The sequence below is a fragment of the Camelus ferus genome, chromosome 14 (assembly GCF_009834535.1).
Source record: "Camelus ferus isolate YT-003-E chromosome 14, BCGSAC_Cfer_1.0, whole genome shotgun sequence".
NCBI lineage: Eukaryota > Metazoa > Chordata > Mammalia > Artiodactyla > Camelidae > Camelus > Camelus ferus.
Window position 1 is genome coordinate 9,400,870 of NC_045709.1, and position 22,751 is coordinate 9,423,620.

At 33.8% G+C, this 22,751-nt stretch overlaps 1 protein-coding gene across 4 annotated transcripts in view; it reads right to left on the reverse strand.

Moving 5' to 3' along the window:
- The window catches only part of CAB39L (calcium binding protein 39 like), an 86,800-nt gene that overhangs the window by 42,716 nt on the left and 21,333 nt on the right, over positions 1 to 22,751 (reverse strand). For 2 of the 4 annotated variants that reach the window (XM_014558739.2, XM_032496177.1), the window contains 2 exons: positions 4,977 to 5,120; positions 1,073 to 1,237 (listed from right to left, as the gene is read on the reverse strand). In XM_014558739.2, the coding sequence (XP_014414225.1) occupies positions 1,073 to 1,237; positions 4,977 to 5,078 (267 nt within the window). In that variant the 5' untranslated portion in view covers positions 5,079 to 5,120. Of the gene's footprint in view, positions 1 to 1,072; positions 1,238 to 4,976; positions 5,121 to 16,276; positions 16,828 to 22,751 lie in introns of those variants that run through there. The other 2 variants (XM_006184126.3, XM_032496179.1) reach the window with 2 other exon arrangements.

The window sequence follows — 22,751 nt, forward strand, 5'->3', positions numbered from 1 at the left end:
GAAGGCTAAGTTGAAGTCTGGGTCCTGTGTGGTCCTCCCTCAGGCAGGGTTGCTTCCAGTCTACACACCTGGCTTCACATCTCCAGAGCAGTCTGGCTCTGCATTCCTCCTCCTTGGCTCCAGTTGTCAAAATATCCCCCATCTAAGCCGTCCAGATAGCTGTGGGCTAGTATTTCCCCAGATCCCTAGAGGCCTGGCCTTATCTTGGTCTAGTCACTGTAATGAGTTTCCTTTCACTTCCTCAGTGACAAACTAAAGGCAATTTACATCAGAAATCTCCATTCTCTTTTATCTCTGAAAATTAATTGAGACCCAAGCACTTCCCTGATAGTTATCAAAACCCTGATAACATTAACAAAAACAACAAACAAATAAAAACCAAGACTTCTTTCATTAAAGTGTGCCCTATATACACATACTTCATTGAAAAATGACTGTTCTAAGTTAGATATACCATAGATAATAAAATGCTTACACATGTTCACCACTCCTGCTTTTAAGTTGTTGTTTTATTATTTACATAATTAGGTATAATTATTTTCAAAATGAGATAAATATCCAATATTAGTAGCATTCAACAAACTTCTTAACTCATTGGTATAAATATTTTAATTTAAAGAACAGGCTTGGGAGACAGTGAGTCTGAATCTCAGCTTTGGCTCTTAGTAACTGAGTGACTCTGGGCAAATTACTTAGTATCTTTGAACTTTAGATTTTTCATCTATAAAACAAAAATGTATATACAGATGTAGATATACATCTATAGTACTGATCACATTGGTTGCTTTAAGGATTAAATGAGATGAGTGCTTGGAAACTGTATACCAGGTAGTAAGCACTCGGCAAATGTTACCTCTTTTTACTGTTATTATTGGCACCAACCTTGCTACTTAGCTGCATAAAACTTAAGTATAGTATACTTTTTGCTTTTAAAAAGATCAGAAATTTTAAGTTTTAGGGAAAAATGGGACTTTAAATAATATGTAAACAGTAATAAAAAATTACAGTCAAATATTGGTAGTCATGTATGTAAAAACTAGAGAGCAGACTTATCCTTTTGCAGATGGTTTACCTCAAAGTCTATGAGCTGTAGGTCAGCTATCAGCGTCACCAGCAGCCCAGTGTTGTAGAGTTCTTGTGCAAGCTGAGCCACAGCTTCCGTCGGGGGTTCCTTGTCACTTGCACCACACAGAATTTCTTTCATTGCTTGCAGTGATTTCGACACTTCTTCTGAAGCCTAGGGACCAAAAAGAATGCTAATAGTTAAGAGTAATAACAACTTTCAGGCTATAAACAAAAAAGCAAATAAAAACTACCTCTTGAGCCCTGCTTATTTATGATCAAAGAACTCTGTACACAGACAAAAACCATTTGGTAGGCACTGCTTTTTGTTTCTGAAAATATTACTAAAATTTATTTACAAAAGAAAGACTTTTAATATTTCTGCTTAGTCAACATAAGTGAAACAATCTTTAAATCATACTTAGACATAGTGAACTTTGCTAACAATTACAAATTTAACTCTTGTAAATTAAATTGAGTCCATTTTGAAGACTTATCAGTAGCTGGCAGTCTTTCTTTAAAGCATTTGTTAATGTTTTTCAATAAATCCCTATTCTTCTGATTTTTCAATGAAGTAGGTATAAAATCATATGTTGTCAAAAATCCATAAACTTTGTCAATCCACTTATCTCTTACACATAATCATTACCTTTTTGCTATCTATGAAACTTGAAAAAAAAAATTCTCACTACATTTTAAGGAATAACAGGCAAATCCATAAAGGTAGAAAGTAAATTAGTGAGTACTAGCGCCTGGGGAGGGGAGGATGAGGTGCTGGAAAATGTCCCGAAACTAGAGAGTGGTGTTGGTTGCACAACTCTGTGAATATACTAGTAATCACTGAATTGTACACTTTAAAATGATGGATTATACGATGTGTTAATTATACTCAATAGAAAATTTTTTAAAAGACAGGTGAGGAAAGGAGAACAGGCCAATTAGTTAACGATTTGCTGGATATTTTAAAAGAAATACAGTTTTACTACTTTCAAGTATTATACTCTAATCATTATAATTGGAGAAGGAAATAAGGAGAATAAAGCAAAATAAAACAACTCACAGTAGCATGATACTACTTAAAAATTAATTTCCAGATACATTTTATAATATGACTGAAGCAATCCTTAATTTATTAAAGGTTGGAAGTTTCTTAAATCGTGAGATATACCTACAGAAGAGTGCTTTAAACATATACAGAGTTGAGAATAATTATAAAGCAAACACCCGTATCACCATAACACAGGTCAAGGAATAGCACATTTTTAGCGTCCCAGAAGTCACTTGAATGCCCCCTTTTCAGCCGAGAAGTAAATCCTTTTATGTCTTTGATGACAATTATTTATTTACTTTTCTTGACAATTTTCTTACCTATGTTTGTATCCCAAAACAACATAGTTTAGTTCTGCTGATTTGGAATAGGACCTGGACCCGCTCGTACTTTGCTTCTTTCGCTCAGTGCTCTATTTGTGAGGTTCATCCATGGCGCTGCATGTAGCAGCAGTTCTTTTAACATTCATTGCTCAGCAGTGTTCCATTGGTGGCTGAACCACAACTTCTTTACCAGCTTTATTGCTGATGGACATCGGGGTTGTTTCCACTGAGGGGTTATTATGAACAACGGTGCTATGGACATTCTTGTACCCATGTGCCAGAATATCACTAGAGTTTATTTTAGGAGGAGAACTGCAAGGTCTTAGAACATGTAAATTTTCATATTTAACAGATAATATACTGAGCTCATTTCCAAATATCAATGTATACTTCATCACTCATAGTGAGTGAAAGTTTTTATTGCTCTCCACACTTGTCAACACTTAATATCATCAGGCATTTTTCATTTTTGACAAGATAGTAAGTGTACAGCATGAATTTACTGTCGTTCTAATTGGCCTTTGCTTGATTACTATTGAAAATTAGTATCTTTTTTTTTCTTTTTTCTCTCTTTTGTCATTTAGATCTACCCTTACCATGAAGGTCATTTCTTCATTCTATTGGGCCAATACTTGGATCAATATTACAAAATACACTAGAATTAAAAATATATTTCTACATTCCTTACAAGATGTAAGATGAAAAATTTTTTTCTACATCCTTACAAGAATACAATATTGTATCATTCACTGGGACAGAAAAATACTATGAATCAAGGGTATTTATTTTATAGATGTTTTGAATCTTGCCATAAACTAGTCACTTTAGAGACGAATGGAATATGAAGAATTCAATGTCCCTTTGAAAGAACAGCTAAAGTACTAAAAACCCCTTCCTATGAGGAAGCCCTGCAGTAGGACCTTAAAACATTGTTAAAATGAGGTCGCACTGCAGTAGAAACTATCAGTTGGTCTTTAAACATAAATTCATTCTTTTACCCTTCATGTCAGTAAAACATTATATACCAGGATAACTCCTTAGATTTTTTTTATTCTGAATTTTCCTCCAGTTTTATTGAAATATAATTGACATATAGCACTATAAAAGTTTAAGGTGTACAGCATAATGATTTGACTTACATATATCATGAAATGATTATCACAATAAGTTTAGTGAACATCCATCATCTCATATAGATATAAAAGTAAAGAAGCAGAAAAAAATGTATTTTTCCTTGTGATGAGAATTCTTAGGGTTTACTCTCTTAACAACTTTCATATGTAACACACAGTAGTGCCAGTTACATTTATCATGTTGTACATTACATCCCTGGTATTTATCTCATAACTGAAAGTTTGTGCCTTTTGACTACCTTCATCCAATTCCCTCTCCCCACTAACCCCTGCCTCTGATACCACAAATCTGATCTTTTTCTAAGTTTTTGTTTTTGAAGTATAATTTACCTACAACACTATATTAGTTTCTGTTATGTAACATAGTGATCCAACATTTCTATACATTTCAAAATTATCACTATGATAAGTTTAGTCTTGATATGTCACTGTATAAAGGTATTACATAGTTACTGTACCTTTCATACCTGTAATGCATTCATTTTGCAACTGTAAGTTTGTACCTCTTAATCTCCCTCACTAATTTCTTCCCCCTGCTTCTTGCCATCCTCTGCCAGCCTCTGGCAACCACCTGTTTGTTCTCTATATCTATAATTCTATTTCTGTTTCATGTTCGTTCATTTGTTTTATTTTGTTTTTTAGATTCCACATATAAATGAAACCATACTGTATTTGTTTTTCTCTACCTGACTTATTTCACTTAGCATAATACCTTCTAAGTCCATCCATGTTGTTGCAAATAGCAAGATCTCATTCTTTTTTATGACTAATATTCCATTACCACTTAGTTTAAGCTTAAGCTTAGTTTAAGTCTAGAGAAATCCAAGTTTGGTCAGAGGCTCCAGATAGTGAATCAAAGAGTTCAAGACAACAGAATCAACCATTGTCAGTTGCTAGATAAAACAACAAGTTCATACTGTACAGCACAGGGAATTATATTCAATATCTTATAGTAACCTAAAATGGAAAAGAATATCAAAAGGAATATGTATGTATATGTATGACTGAAACATTATGCTGTGCACCAGAAATTGAGACAACATTGTAAACTGACTATACTTCAACTGAAAAAGTAAATAACTCTCAAATTAAAAAAATAAAATAAAATACAACGTCAGAAAAAAACAATTATCAGTTACATAAAACCTGAAATCAATTTAAATATATTTACAGAGATCCTACATGTGCATCACAGACCATATTTAGGACTTTTGGAGAGGGGAGCAATTAAATTTATTAATTTTTTTTTAATGGAGGTACTGGGGATTGAACCCAGGACCTCACACATGCTAGGCATGCCGTCTACCACTGAGTTATACCCTCCCCTTTTAGGATTCTTCATTAAGCCTTTATGTTGGTTTTTGGTCTATTTGTGCATTTTAATAACAATGTTATTGTTTTAGCTCATACCTTGTCTGTCTTTTTGTCTTGCTTTTCCAAAATGGCCAAGTTGTCTTTCAGAATTTTCACAATTTCTGCTGGATTTTTGTGGGATTTACTAAACAAAGGCATTTTTTTTAAATCTATGGAAATCTCTTCTTCCAATATGGAATGCTGAAGACAAACAAACAAATAAACAAAAATTATGAATTTAATTCTTAACATGATTAAATTGTTATACCAAAATGTCTTAGAAGGTTTCAATAACTAATTCAGTAATATGAAACATTAAAATCAATCAAGCTAAAATGAGTTTCATCAATTTTTATGCCAAATTTAAAAACATGTAAAATATTTTAAGGAAGATTTTTTTAAGCTTACCTAAAAATTTTACTCAAAGTTTAAAAGTTTTCCTACAATAGAAATTCAAGATTTATGCAAGAATGGGGAAAGGAGTATTTTTAGAAAAAAAAAGCTGGTATTTAAAACCAGATATTTTGACTAAAGAGAGTGTTGATGATGATGATGCTAATGGCAATAATAATAATGATAAAGTAAACATGTGAAACAGAAGTGGATTAGGATCCACATACTGTGGTAAAGCAACATTTAAAAAGTATGCCACTCCATAGCAACCAGAAAATTACAATGTAAAACTATTTAGAATCTGGTTTTCATTTATTCTTCAATAATTCAGCTGGCCATACTTCCTGATGAAATGAAGACTACCATGTTGGGGGAAATGGAAAGGTAAAAGGAAAATCAAGCCTTGTTTCTGAGACCATCTATTTACACAGAGCAGAGAAAGCCAAATACAGCTGTCATTGTCCTATTTATACGAAAAATCTGTAAGTGTTAGGGAAAAAAATCAAAACCTGAAGAGTCTGATTAGTACAGGTATATTTATTTACCTTACATTTATTAGCAAAAATACATCAAACATTACAGAAATATGATGTAATAAATCAAAGGCTCCCATTAACTGATCATTCAGAGATGATAACTATTATCAGTTTGGTACACAATCCTCCTGAATTTTTCCTACACATATAAAAATATATTTTGTAACCAAAATAGAACAATACTAAATATAGTATTTTTCAACTTTCCCTCACTTTTTATATCTTAAATATCATTCTATGAATGTATGTTTAGATCTACTATAATATTTTTATAGCAATATCTGTTAAACAGATATATTATGCAAATATTAGTATTATTAAGTAATAAAAATTCTTATTAAATTATATAATTTACTTTACCAGCACCCTATTGACTTTGGGCTTAATTCCTTTTTTCCTCATATTTTTCTTATTAACAATGATGCAATTAACCAATGAAGAATATCACACACAAATGTACAAAGCTATTAACAGCAGCACCCAAACCAGCCATTCCTGTGGTATAATCTTAGCTATGGTTCTAAGTCCCTCATCCTCCGGGACTCCTACTTTCCAAATCTGGTTCCCTAGGATTTCTGTCAGATCTCTAAGTTATCTTATATCCATTTAATAAATTTCTTCTGTGTTTGTTGTTTGCGATCAAGACCAACTGGCATTCAACATTACCTCATAAACAAATGCAAGGTATTAAACTCCCATCTAGTACTGAGTTGGTAACTGATCCACTATGATTCAGAAGTTATGACCCTGTATTTATTTTTTTTAATACCAGTTTAGTTAACTTATTTTATTTTCCAATATATCCTTATGACTAACTTATTTTGTAACTGGAAGTTTGTACCTTTTGACCCCCTTTGCCCATTTCACCCACACTTCACCCTTCACCTTTGGCAACCACTAATCTGTTCTCTGTACCTATAAGCTTGTTTTTTGTTTTTTTGTTTTTTAGATTCCACATGTAAATGAGATCATATGGTATTTGTCTTTTTCTGATTTATTTCACTTATGAAATGGGCCCTCAAAGGCCCATATATGTTATCACAAATGGCAAGATTTCATTCTTGTTACGGCTGAATAATATTCCAGTGTGTTTGTGTGTGTGTGTGTGTGTATAATACATAAAAAGAGAGAGGGCACATTTTCTTTATTCATTCATCCATTGATAGGCGCTTAGGATGTTTCCATACCTTGGCTATTATAAATAATGCTGCTATGAACATGAGGTTGCATGTTTCTTTATGAATTAGTGTTTTCATTTCCTTTGAATAAATACCCAAAAGTGAAATTGCTATATCATATGCAGTTCTATTTTTAACTTTTTGAGGAAACTTTATACTGTAAGAGGGGATTCTTAAAGAAAGATGGAGCATCATATTTTGAAATTAGGCCACATACAGTGAGCTCTAGGCTATTCATCACTGGTCCATATCCATGCTAAGTCTAGCTCCTAGTGTCCATCATGGCCAAAGATAAAGTGCGAAGGTGGAGACAAAAGGAATGGAGGAGTCCTGAAAATGGTGCTTCCTTGGGATAAACTGGGAGGATTAATTTTTCCATAAATTCTACCTCTGAGTTTTAAGAACACACAGTATATTTCAGCAACATAGGAAGCAGAAACAGGAGAAGATGCCTTGTTAAGTCCAACAGACTGACACTAAATGAATGCCTCCTGGGCACTGAAAACTGTGTTGGGGTCACACACATCAACCTGCCCTCCAGCGTTAGTGCTCTATGCAGCACACAAATATCAGAAGACTTGACACTGGCCCTATTACACTTTTCTACTTTCCAAAGTGAGTAAACAGAATAAACAACAAATAACATTGGTTCTTTAAAAAAAAAAAAAAACCCAGCATAAGAAAAGGGGAAAAATGCCCTGTGGACTTGGACAGGAAAGGTTACTTCCAAAATGAATTCTCTGTAGGAGATAGAACAGATATAATTGGAAAAAAGAGAAAAAGAAAACGACTTAAGACAAAAAGAGAGCTGGCCAATATAAAAGATCAAAACCACATAATATACATGCATATACCCCAAATGCAGCATGGCAATACAAATCTGCATAGAGCAGAAAAGATCCCACAGAAAACTGATTGAGGACAACCAAAAGGTGCAGAGTTAATCAGTGTATATTTATTCATTCAAAAAATACTTACTGAGCACTGATAAGGGGCCAGGCATTGCACCAGTAAAAAAAAAAAAAAAAAAAAAAAAAGTAAAATGAATAAGCCTTAGAGAGCACATGATGTAATGGGAGACATAGACACCACAGAGTTTTGCCAGAATGCCAGAAAAGGTCAAAAAAACTAAAATGAAGAAAGATACTCCGTGTGCATTTGTGTGTGTCGTGTATACTATAGAGATATGGAGAATACACAGTGTCTTGTGGCTTTTGGAAAAAACAGACATTCCTCTTTTAAAGCTCATTCCTACAAAACAAAAAGGAAAAAAGTCAGGTTTGTCTTCAGATTTTCATAAAAATAAACGTCGTAAGACGGTGGAGAGAATCTACAGAGTCCCGAAAGGGAAAGTCTATAACCTCATAATTAAGTCTCTAGCCAACATATTTATGTGTGAATAGACTGGGGACATTAACTAAAATTTTTACAGAAAGATGAGATGGAGCCAAACCCACAAGAGTTCAACAGGATAAATTTTAAAAACCAGAAATAGCTTTTGAAAGGGAGCCTTGATATTGCTGGCAGAACATGTGGGAGGGTGAGAATCTACGATTCATTCATATGGGAATAAAAATAAGACTTCAACTAAATAAGTTAACAAGGAAGCTGCCTCAAAAATCTCCAAGAAAATAAGGATGGAATAACAATAGCAGTAGAAATAACTGAATCAGAAAAGTAAAAAGAGAAAATCTCTGGTACTTTTTGGTCCCCGTTTCTTGTGGCGCTAGACCAGTCTGCTCTCCTTCCCACCCCACCTACCAAAAGGGTGGGGACATGACCCAGCGCAGCCAGAGTATTCCTTCCACTGCCCTGGCTACAGCAGTTGGCTCACAGGTGGATTTTAACACCATCAAGCTAGTCAAAAAGCTTCAGCAGGACTTTTTCCCCTAAGTACTTTAATTTAATTTAGCTTAAATAAAATATTTGGGGCATACAGAGGAAGAAACAGAAAACTATGCGACAAGTTCTTGTATATGGACCACTCAGCTTAAGAAAAATCAAAACAACCAAAGCAACTCCCTTGGTTCATCTCTGATCCCATCGCCCTCTGGCTCATACTGTGCCTCTTTATCATATCATCTGACTTACACAAGCTTTCACATCTGTACTAATATCACAGACAATATATGGTATTGTTGTGTATGTTTTAAAGCTTTATAGAAATGGTATCACATTGTCAGTTCCTTTCTTCTCCCCTCAACACTCTGCTTATGAGATTTATTCATGTTAATACTTGAATCCCTAGTTCCTTTAATCGTACCTGTTGTATAGTATAGCATCCCACTGTATGACTCTACCACCGTTTATCAGTTCTCCAAATTCTAATTGTTTTCAGTTGTTTATTATGGCACACATAATTAAAACACAGATTCTTTTGCATGTCTTCTTGTACATTTTATGAGAATTTCTCAAGTGCAGTGGTTTCATCTTTTTTAATAGTGACTTGCAGTGAGAAATGCATTTTACACTGACTCAGAACAAAGGAATGTATAAATGATCGTATAATTGTTTCATGAAACAATACCTGCCCTCTGGATACATTCCATTCTATTCTATTTGTTCTATCCTACAGCATTAAAAAAATGCTGATTATTATCCATTAAATTGATTTCACTACCTGATAATGAATATGCAAGATGTCACTACAGGGGGAAACTAGATGAAGGCTATCCAGGAGCTCTCTGTAGTGTATCTTATAACTGCATATGAATTTATAGTTATCCCAAAATAAAAAGTTAAAAGTAAAGAATCTATCACTGTGTAAAACTGACAGTGATAATTCAGTTTAAGGATAATTACTGTTCCTGAAATAGAAAACTAACAAATGAAAGATTTACTTAAAGATGTAGAAGATGTGTCTATTTGTTCAATCCTTCAGCAAGCCACCCTTTTAACGGTATATAGCCACTGAGTAATTTCCGTAATGTGGCTCTGCTAATGTTAATGGTATTATCTGAATAAGATTTGTGATACACCTACAATTTTTTCATCCTGATATTTTTCTGTATTATCTATAATGAGCACAATTCTTCTTTCCTGAAACAATAAATCGATTTGAGGGGAAAAACCCATATAACTAAGAAAATAACTGAACAGGAAAACTTGTCGTGTTTTTGAATAGAGAAGTTGAATATTATTATAATGTCAGTTATTTCTAAAGTTCATAATTTGATACAATTCCAGTCACAAGTCCAAAAAAGGTTTTGGTAACTAAATTAAGTCAAGAATGCCAAAATACCAAGGATAACAAACTTTAAAAAGGAAGATGATTTAAGAGGGAATGAAATTAAAAGTGTTGTAAAGTACTGTAACAGTGACACATGAAAAACCAATGGAACAAAACAGGCCAGATACAGATGTTACTATACGTGACTTTCAAATTTCTGCATGTAAAATAATTTCTCTAATTTTAGAAGTGATGAAATAAATCTCAAAGAAAAAGGCTAACAAATCAGTTAATATGCTACAAATCTAATAAAATTTTTTGAATTTTTATAGATAAGACTATAAGAAAACAACAGACTTCAGTGACATGAATATCAAAGACAGAGGGCTAATAACATTATAAAATGAGATTTCTTAAGACAAATAAGAAAAACATTAAGGAAATAATACATAGATAATGGAAAACCACAAAGGAGGAAATACAGTTAAACATATAATAAATGTTTATTCTCTATAATGAAAAAATGCAAACTTAAAGTGAAGAGCTATTTCGTCCATTATATAACAAAGGTTTTTGTTGTTGTTTTGAGAAAATTCAACTCTAGTGATGGTGAGATGCAACAGGCCCTCTCTTTTCTTAGTGGTGGGAATATAAGCTGGACAGTAATTTGGCAATACGGATCTAGAACCCTTAAATAGTCACAGCCTCTGACTTAGTAATTCTGCTTCTATCAATCTGTCCTAAGAAAATAAACTAGTAAGGGTTCTCTTTATAACTTTTTAATTTTTCCATTTTAACACCTATAAAAATTTACATGTGTCTTAAATTGATGGGACCTTACATTAACTAGCAGGATTTTTTTTTTCCTTTCTTAGTGGTACATAAAGTATATGACTTACAACCAATGGCTGCTTAGATTTGATGACATATAGTATATGGTTATGAAAATGTTTACAAAGGAGGCAAAATAAAATGGAAATGTTGTGAAAAACACCATCCCATAGTATAGAGCATAACTACAACTATGTAAAATTACACACAAAATTACAAATATACAAAACCTATGCATAGAAAAAATAATTTAAAAAAGTTAATAGTGATTGCCTTCAGGTAGCTGGCTTATGAATATTTAATTTTCTTCTGCCTTCAAATTTTCTCTTTTTTCCCCAAACTTTGTTTAATAGATCATACAAATGCTTTTACAATGGAAACACCTTCTCATTGATGATATTTTTAATGACAAAACAATTGTTTTTCTAAAGTTCAAACTGTGGAATATCTGATCATCATGCCTTTTCAAAGCATTAGTCAAACAAATATGATTTCTGTTACTTTGGCTATGAAATTTCATGAAGAGTAGTACTTGGCTTAGATTCTGGAGAGAAAGCCAAAAAAAGTGTTTAGCTCTTCTCCCAGGGCACTCAGGCCCTGTAGATTTTGTAGTAGATTTTGGCAGCATTCCCTTTCCTAATACACAGTTAAATATTTCATATTCCTAACTTACGTGTGAGCTCCTCTAAACATGGCCCAAAGCCAATCGCTCAAGTGAGTCATCTGAACATGCTCAGTGACAAAAGTGGAGAGGAGTGTGTTTGAAGGGGGACAGGGACAGGGAAGGTGGGAGAAGGGGTCATTTGGGGACATTAAATGCCCTCATTGTTATCTCTTAAAATGTTTTAAAGGGGAATAAATGTCTATCTGTAGGTGGCTAATGAGTATTTCTAGGCCTTTATGATGAACCTCCAACTGTGCTGTTCAACAATAGTTCTAATTTTGAAGATTTCCCACAAAAGCTTAAGGGAGTGGAGGATTTATCTCTGAAGACAAGAAAAGTCTCAAGATTTCCACAGGTAAAACCATAAAAAATATAACCAAGCTGCTAACTCACTATAAGAAAGCCAGCTCAAAAATGAGCCTTCTTTTCCTCCATACAGGTTTACTTCACAATCAACAATAAGTGAGAGGGGAACAGTTAAATTGAAGTCACAGGGACCGTCTCTCAAACCAACAAAAATTAAACCACCATATTAAAAAAAAATTCAGAGAAGTTGAGGAATTACTATTCCTTTATCTATATTTCAAATAGGACTCACAAATAGAAATAATGCAATCAAAAGTGCACCTATGTCAAATAATTGGGCCAAAAAGATTCATTTAAAAAAAATTAATGGGATGGAGAGTACATGAGTATATATATTTGTCAATATTCAGTGAAATGTTCTCTTAAAATGGGTAGGCACATTTGATCAAATGTAAATTTTACTAACAAGTACACCTAAAAGTTCTACTGTATTTGTATCCAAATAGGCCTCTTCCCATCACAAAATCATAATTTAGAATTGCCTTCTCAGATATAATGATTTACAAAGTATATCATTATAGTTATATATGTTATGATGCCAAATCCATCATAAAGCATATGTCAAAGTACCTTCCAATCAATGCCCTCTACCCTTCAGTTGTTCCATTTTAAAATATACATCCTATATGCGATTAGAAGATGCTGCAATTGAGTTTTGTACTTGAAAACCTACAGAAATGAGTGAAAATCAGTAGACAAAGTATAAATAAGGACTTTCACTGATCATCCTTTTTCTCAGTTCAAAATGACTAAGAATGATCTTGTTTTTGTAAGTTTTATTAACAGACTTTGAGGGAGAGACATTTTCTAAAAATGAACAATTTACATTGAAATGGAAAACTTGTAAGAAGTTTTTATGTACCCTTACTTATCTGGAAGCCTTGATCAGATTTACATCAGGATAAAAACTCTTTTACAAGAAGAAGAAAAACCCATGTACTTGGGAATTGCTTCTTAATTCTAATGTTTGTAATCACTGAAATAATTCAAAAATAGAATTAGTATATGAAGTTAGGAAGACATACAACTACTAATTTATTTATTATTCTAAATATTAACCTACTAGACTGTTCTTCCAGAAAAAAAAACAATCAGAAACTTCATTTACAGTGATGTTTCTGGAAGAGACTAGATGAGTTTCTGCTAGAAATTTAAGACATAATTCACAAAACTGAAAAATTTATTGTTTCACTTACAAGGAGTAAAGATTTCATTTCAAACCAATTGTTTTAATTACCAGTGGAACATTATGTATGTCCATAAGTAAAAAGCATGCTAATATAGTTATAATAGATTTTTCCTTGCTAAAGGAATGTCAGCTAAATATTATCTTTAAGCAGCATTATAAATACATATGTACACATACATGTCCACAGGCATCCGTATCTCAGAAATGGAAAATTGTCAAACTATTCCACTTCATTTCATTCGATCATTCAACAGATATATATTATGCACCTACTATGTGGCACTTCAGACTACTTAAAATCATTACTTTTAAAATATGATCTGAAATATAAGACAGTATTTCTTGATCAAATGAAAAGGTTTTTCTGCCACTAAAAATCATCCAAGATAAGTATAATCTGCATTCACTGTATTGTTTATTTCACTATTAATTATTTCATACATATGTTTATTGCATTACTAACTTAAACAGTTTATATCTTGGCCCTTTAGAGAAACTTTTTAAAATTGAAGTATAGTTGATTTACAAGTTTGTGTTGGTTTCAGGTGTACAACAAAGTAATTCAATTATATATATATTTCAGATTATTTTCCATTACTGTAGAGAAACTTTTGGGGCCTATATAACTAAACTTAATTTGGATAGGCCTAATTTGAGTTTTCCAAATAGGCCACATTTCTTTGTACAGGTCCTAGTACACATATGCAAATACATAATTCTTCTGAGTTAAAGTTGACAACTTACTTCAGAACGTTCCATGTCAAGATACCCGGCTTGTAAACTACGTCCCCTCATCAGCATCTCTACCAGCTCAGGATCACCACCAAGTTACACCACCATCTTTTCGTCTTCTCTTGAGTTGGGCCTGTTCTGTACTTCTATTGCTTTGTTTGCTTCTTAAAACTCAATTCTTGCCAGGCCATCTCTTTCTCATAATGAAAAGTGTGTGTCCCTAAACCCCTTTCCTTTCTTAGATACCTTGGAAAAGTTACTCAGTTCCATTTTTGTGAACCAAAGAAAGAGTTCAGTCCTCACCTAGTAACTATGTATTAGGTAGCTATTTATGTGCCAGGCACTGGGCTACTCCTCAGAAATGACTGATAAGCATAAAAGCAGTGGCTAGAAATATTCCTGTAGGAAGGAAAAGAAGCATCACTGATTTTAATGTAAGATTAGATCTCATAAGCAGTGCAATCAACCTTGGAAGCTCTGAAAAGTACCTAGAAATCCCACTGATAAGCATACTGAGTTTCTTCAAGCATTAATATTTAGGATAAATAAAAATAATGTCTTATTCAATATAATTGTCTTTATATTTAGTTTCATCACTATAATTGATTTTATACAGCTAAAATTTTCTAATATTTTTCAGGGTTGCAATGGTTTTCCTATAGCTTATATAAAATGTAATAAACACAAAGCAATCATTTGTTAAACTGTTTCCCAAAGAAGATGGGTCCCAAATTCCCAACAACACACTCACAAATAAACTTCTAAGGTGTAAAACATTTGCAAATTGGGGGTGACTTATTCTTTATTTCTATATGGCTTAAGAAATGGGCCACTACTAAGATAATACCAATGAATTACTAGTTGAAAGTAAAAAATTATTCTCAAGTTCGTAAAGCTGTGTGCAAATCTTCCATCAGTCTAAGGATGGAAGGGAAATTCTGTGGAAGGGAAATGTGGGAAATTCTGTAAAATAGTAAAAGTTGGTTTGTGATATTATCTCTACTGTAGTTACTTTTGACTTCAAGTGCAAGATATTGGTCCAGAAACGGTTTTCACAGACCAGCGGAGTTTCTTCTTATACATAGATCAACAGGTTAAAAAAAAAACCCACAAACCCCCACAAAACAAAACCTGTTCTACAGGCTTCTGCACACATACAGGAAATATTAGGGAAAGTACAGCCTTTTAAAATTATTTGTAAAATAAAATTACAAACTCTTTCAGTATGTTCATTGACACTCTGCTGAAGTTTTCATTTCTGCCAAATTGATCTGCCTTAAAGGACTCACTTGAATCAATAACTAAAGACATCTTTTTTTGAGGCTGGCAGAGAGTAGATTAGAAACTTTGCTTAGAATGATGCATCTTTATGCAGTGACTCACTTGAGCAGCTAACCATATACACTTTCTTCCTCCCACAGAAGAATGATTACATGCCTTGCACCGATGCCTTTAAAAAGATGTATATAAAATTAGTATGCAATCTCCTATGTTAAGATCATATAAATGAAGTTTTTACTGAATGTAAATACACATTTTAAGAGTTTATTCTTTTTTCCCTGCTCTGTTGCTTATATACATATATGCTTCTGGTTAAAACAGTTCTTCAGCAGAACAGTTTTATATGAGAACAATATATATACCAGCTATAAGAACAAAATAACTGCTTATTCCTTAATTTGAAATCCATCTGCACTCATTTTGTATCAAATAATAAATCTGATATGTAAATTGTGTAATTTTTATTTTCATTACAGAACTTTGAAAAAATCATGTGTCCTTTGGATCTAACAGAAGCATTCAACATTTAAATTATATATCCCTTTAACTAATGGCATCATTAACATTTCTAATTTAATTATGAGGGAATGCTGTAATTTATAATAACTAAAAATACCAAACACCACAATGATCATTTTAAATTTACTGACAATAGACAGAGAGGTAACTTTTGAATTTTCATGCAGTTGAAAGAGAAACATGAAAAATGGTATCCTGCCACTATTTTATTTTTAGAAACTCTTTGTAAATAAAAACTCATTTCCAAAATAAGATATTCCATGGACACAGAATAGTTGGTAATGATTCAAGTGCCTTAGGCAACAGAGAAGTATTGTTTTGTAGTTGTTTTTAAAAATCTCTCCTAGTAACAGCAGTTCATCATGCACAAAGAAACAAGGTAACAGCATGGTTTAAAATGAATATATAAGCAAGAACTGTAAAGCCTCAAATAAAACTGAAGTTTATCATATTAATTTCTTTTCCATGAGGCAGTATAGGTAACTCGGTTGATACTCACCAAATGTTACAGAAAAGCCCAGACTTGTCTAAGCAACGAAAAGTAGACACATGGTGAGGTGCTGAAGACAGCTCTCTCTGGGGCTCAAAGCACTTTAGATGAAGTAGCCTTTATCTTCCATTTAATAGAGGGTACCTCCTGTTACCAAACTGTGGCAGAGAAAAGAGTTTCCACAATCCCGTCTTGACTTTCTGTCTCTCTCTTTGAAGAGTAACAGTTACCACCGGAAAACGTTAGCAGAAAATGATCACTTGAACACTCACACAGGGCAGCTGTAAATTTCCACTCTCTTCGCTTGCTCTCAGATTCCAAGCCTTGCTTGTCTCTTAATCTGTCACAGGCAGTTCTGTTTCTGGTCAAACCAGCTTGCTTATGCGTTCTCCTCTCCCTCTCTAACGCACTCATTTAGATACATACCACACAGTCACAGCTCCCTTTTATTTCCTCCCTCCAATCATGCAATGTCACAAGAATGTGCAAAGCAATTAAGCTGAGGCAAATTTAATTCTTCGCCAAAAAAAAAAAAAAGTCTAGGCATAAACAAGAATTTTTTCTCATCACATTTTTTTCCCTTTAAATCCTATTTGTTCATGCATGGAGTTCTGTCAACAGATTAAACTGGCCTGACCATATTGTTTAAAAATGTAAATAAATGTTTCTAACAAAGGCGTGTTGACAGTGATAATAACAGATTCATCTGCTAATATGTTAGTTCCTCAGGGAAGATGCTATTTCCAAACATAATAAGAAAGTACAGCAAGTAAATACACAAATATTATTAATTTAATCCTGAGATTTAAAAAGCAAGGAAGATGTTAGAATTAGAGTATTCATAATTTAATTTTAAGTAATTTAATTTTGTGAAAATTTAATTTTTAAAAAACTATGGTACATTTTGAAACTTAGAACCAATATTTTAGTTATAAAAAGGAAATTATAGAGAACACAGAAAGTTATTACCACCGGAACTATTAAATAGAGCAGCTTATCCCATTTATGTGCAAACCAAATGTAATTATTTTGTTTAGAATGTCTCCCCCTTCCTACACCCAAGGACTATTGGTCAGGATGCATAAAACCTCTTCAATGAGACTTTGAAAAGCTAAGGTTACAATTTTTTTTTTTCATCATTATACATGTATAGTTATGGAGTAAGATATCTTAAAATTATGGATCTCTCTGCAGGGTTTGGGGATGAGGAATTAGGTAGGAAGCTGAGGGGGATGGTTGGTGACAGGCTTAGGTGGCATTTGTTGGATTCTTTGGAGTTAGAAGGCAAGATATTCATCTTGGAACACGTGCTGACTCTGTGAGAAAGCCAGTCAGAGCCTGCTGTGGACTCTTCTGTTCCAGTTCCTTAGCCCCTGACACTTGTATGTTCTGTCTCCCACTGTGTTTCCAATCAAAATGCTCGGGCTCTTCTGACAGATCTCCCAATTACAGAGCTGGCAGATATAGTTATTAGACCTATTACTACTTTCATCTCACTCTCTGCAGAACTGAAATAACTCTAAGAATATGAGCTTGAATAAAGTGAAAGGTAAATATTTGTAAATACTAGTTTATCGTTAAGAAAAATAAGTTGAGCGAATAAATATTAGCTTTCCTAGCGTGTATATCATATATATTTAGTATATATTTCTTAACCTACATATATTTATTATAAAATACATATTTCTTTATCTGGCTCATTTAATCTAGACTTTTAAAAGTTAAATATATTATAAGGAAATTTTAACACCTAAAAATTGGCATTAAGACTAGAGATCAGTCTGCTGACTATTACTTCAAATTAGTAGTTTTATAAATTTGGAATCATATTTCGTATTTTCAAAGAAACGTTAAATGGAAAACCACTGAGGGATATTAAGAGCCTACTATCTTCCTGAGTCTAAGATTATACTCAAAGAGTTCTGGTATAACTGAAGACATTTAGAATTCGTAAAGATAGCACTTAGAATAAATACAGGGCTGATTTTTTTTTAAAGTCACTTCAAAATTTGGAGACTTTATATCAGTCTATGATGGATTCTAAGGCACAAAATAAAGACAAGGTATTTAATATATAATTAGACTCTCTACATATAAATGTGTGTATGTTTATATTTGATTCCTACTAAATACAATTTTTTAACATACACATAAAGAAATCATAAAAAGTGACCTTACATTAGGCCACAAACACATCAATAAATTTTCAAAGGAGAAGTAGTGTAAACTTCATTCTCTAAATATAACACACTGAAACTAGAAGTTCTTTTTAAACAGTTTCAAAAGATAGAAAATGTTCTTTAAAAACCCTATTAATACTTGAAAATTAAAAAGAGCATTCTTCTAAAAATTATTTGGACAGAGAATTAAAAATACAATTACAGGGACTTCTGATTCAGGCTATGATGGTGTAATAGGGACTAGATTTAGTCCTCTGTCTTATATAACTAAAAACTGGACAAAATTAATAAAACAATGGTCTTCAGACACTGGATACCAGGCAGCTCAGCCCAGTAATCCCTGAAAGAAAGGAAACAAAGGTAAATCTTACTCTTGCCCCAAGCTGCAGAGCAGGAAGGGGAACCCATACAGAGCATTGCAGTCTCCCTGAGTTGAAAAGACAGAGTTGTTAATTCCAGAAGGCCAATGTGACTAAAATTTACACGGCAAAATACCAGAGAGCTGCAAAGTAAGCCCCAGAGATCTGCAGAGAGTTCCCCTCAAATCATCACCAAGAACTGAACTATATAGCACACTACTAAATAACCCACTGGTCAAAGAAGAAATAAATGCAGAAATCAGAAATTATTTTGAACTGAATGAAGAGGAAAACATAACATCAAAATCTGTAGGATGCAGGTAAAGAAGTATCTAGAGAGACGTGTTTAACATTTATTACTTAAATTAGAAAAGAAGGCATGCTTCAAGTCAATAACCTCAGCTTTCACCTGGAGAAACCAGTGGAGTAAATTAAACCCAAAGAAAGCAGAAAAAAGAAAATGATAAAGAGCAAAAATCAATAAAGTTAGACACAAAACAATGAAAAATATCAATGAAACAAAACCTGATTATTTGAAAGATCAATAAAAATGATAAATATCTTACAAGATAAAAATAGAATACTGGTAATGAAACATTAAACTATAAAAAAGCTATACAGGTGAGTATTTATTTGCTCTCTGGGTAAGACAGTTTTTTCAGACCAGATCTATTTAAGAATAATGCATTGAATTTGTTATACCCTCCTCCCCTTTCCTTTTAAAAAGGAAACATTTTCAAAAAACCAAGACAACTCTTTTACAGAAATTTGGAGAATATGTTTTGTGGTGCCACTTTACTTGTTCTTCTTTCACCTGTATTTCCTATAGACGAGAAATCTGCTCTAAAAGCATAATAAAACACAAACATTTTGACAAGAAAATGTCATAAGTTCATAATGTATCACTATCAAGAGGCAACAGTCTCACTGTCCCACTATCAGTGATGTATGTTTGATGACTGAGTTAGGGTAATGATAGCAAACTTCTTTATGGAAAAGACTTGTTTTCCTTTTTGACTAGCTAGTAGGATGTAGACCGATATTCTGTCAACATGCAAATATGCAATTCTCTATCAGTGCTTACTCCAGTGATTTTAGTATTCATTGGTGATCCCTGACTAAATCAGTCTCTTCACCAGGGTTGCAAACTGGTGACTTTAAAAATTCTGTTCTTCCTACATATATTGGCTGGCACTGTTCTGCAGAGAAGAGCTTCTCCCCAACTGTATTTCTAATTGAAAAGGCATGATAATGGCTTCTCTTTATTTAATTACCAGTTTTGAGAGTAAGAAGCTGATAATATTCACTTCCAATGGTGGCAAATGAGAGATTGTTCCCCACCACCCCACTGTGGGAGAAGTCTTTCTCCTTTTGAATATCATTATAGGTTTTATAGATTTTTATATATTCAGTATGTTTCAATCAATTACAGGCATTATTCTTTATGGTGCTGTCTTCCTAGCCTACGTTCTCCCCAAAGGCAGGGTCTGAAGCAAAAGGCTCATGTAATATTATTTTAATGAGAAATCCAATCACAGTAAGCAAGAATGAGGGAGAAAGGGGAATAATACAAAGAAAGAGGGAGAGTCAATAGAGGTGGCTATCTATTAAATCTACCAGACTGAACTCTTAGAAGCCATATAAAGTATATTTCAGAATCACCCCTAGGGTTTGGGGGTTGGAGGGCAGGAAAGGAAGAGGAAGAATTTATATACTGGCTCTCATCTTCTATTGATCAAAGTCTTTCCCAAAAGGACACTAACTCCCCTACACTTGAGTTCAACTCCTCTGTTATTCTGGGTTGCACATGTGTGGGTCTGGGCACCAAGTGGACCCAATAGCAGTGGGCACTCGGAAGCCCTGGGGCAGGTAGCAAAGGGCTTACAGAATGACAGGAGCTGAAGCTATTAGGTTATGACTGCATGAAGCTGGCATAGAGCTGAAATGAGACAAGTGAGTCCTAGAGGATCTGTGATGGCATGTATGAGGTATCTTAAATAATTGCTCAAATTTTCCCAAATTTTGGCCTTTCAACATAGCCCCTGCATCCTTTTGATACAATTTCAATAATCTTTGAACTTTCACTGCTTTCTTGTTCAACAAAATATCACAGGCTCACCTTGTATTTACTTTGTCCCACATCTGGAATGAGCCATTTCTCCAGGGGGATGTTTTCAAGTGTCACTAACAGTGCACTCACACTTACTCAAAAGTGTCCACTTACTGCATCCAGTTCCAAGCTCTCTGTTGGTATTATGCTTTTATCAAGTTTCAAGTAGCTCCTTATGGTCTAGTATCCTGTGGCTCAATTATAAGTTTACTCCCCTACCCAAGACTACCAATGAACAAGGCAAAGAGAAACAGGAAACCGGCACTAAATACACCCACATCAAAAGGGGGAAGTGAAGAAACATTAATCTATAATATATATGATATTTTGCTGGACAAGAAGAGCAAGCTTTCCTGCCTGGGGATGAGTTCCTCAGCTTCCAAACTGGTTGGCCCTGGTTCTGATCTCTCTAATCCCTGGGAGAACCCTCCCTACTAGTTGTCTCCAAAGTCACATTTGTGAATGGTTCCTGACTGGGAGTTTTCCCTGCTGAAGCCAGTCTGCTTGTTTGGGGGTCAGATTTTGGGGTCTGGGAGTTGGCAAGGGATGGAAAGTGATGGATTTTTATTTCTCAGGCTTGAATTTCTTTGACAAGTCAACTGTCTTAGATTATTATGTGGCTTCTAATCACTTTGCTTTTTGTCTTCTACTAATCAAAGCCAGAAATTGTTGAATCTGGATCTACTATTGTGATTCTTGTCTCTAACCAGCTTCCTAGATCTGCCCACTACTCAAGTCCCCAGGTTAAACTGCTTCCATCTTGGCCTCTTCCCCCCAAATGGGGCACACCTCCCCGTATACCTAGGCTGCATCCCATTAGATTGCTCTGTATTCCAGGGTTGACTGTCCCACAAGGGAGAAGCAGAAGATGTTTGTGTTTTCAGGCTTCTCCTAGATTCTAATCATATTTTTCTTATACTTTGTGCCTCTCTGCTTTTGCTCATACTAATTTAACTCAAGGCTGTGATCACACTGGAGACACATTAGGCAAGCACAATGCTTAGGAAGTTCTTAAGCTCTCAGATTCTAGATATGCCCTTTAAGTTATCCTTTCCCATATGAGCTCATATCTTTTATCCAAAATCTTTTGACTCAAATTCTACACAGGTGGAGCTTTGCAAAACCACATATTACTCTATGATTCATTTCATTTATCTGTGACTTTGCTCATTTACAATATCATTATCATGAGAAGGGTGGCTTAAAATCTGACAACTGGAAGTAATGTCTAAGAGAGTCTTAAGTAAGACTTTTTCTCTCAAATTTTCTCTCTTTTTTTTTTTTTTGACTTTGCTTATAACATTGGATCATTCAGCATTTTTACAGCAGTCACTTTTTACTTATTTATTTTTTTTCTAGGGGGGGAGGTAATTAGGTTTGCTTGTTTTATTTATTTTTGGAGGAGGTACTGGGGATTGAACCCAGGACCTTGTGTATGCTAAGCATGCACTAGACCACTGGAGCTATACCCTCCCCATTATTCAGCATTTTTAAGTGATAGAAGACAAATTTTACAGCCTCCTTTCACCCTTACCTTGCCTGCATCTTCTAAAAAAAATCCTAACCTAGTACATTCATCTATTACCTAAATAAATTCCTATCTATCAGTTCTATCCATCACTACACTTCCCATTGTCCACTGTCCTTCTGTATTTAACTCCCTACAGAAAGGAGTCAGCCTCTATTTTCCCCCACGTTCTTCTCTCCTGATCAATAACACTGTATTTACCTAAACAGATAATCAAGTTTGTTCTTGTGTTTGTCTTAATTATACTTCTAAGGTTGATGAAGAAACAATAAAACAAGAACTGTAGTACTTTAACATAGAGTGTAAA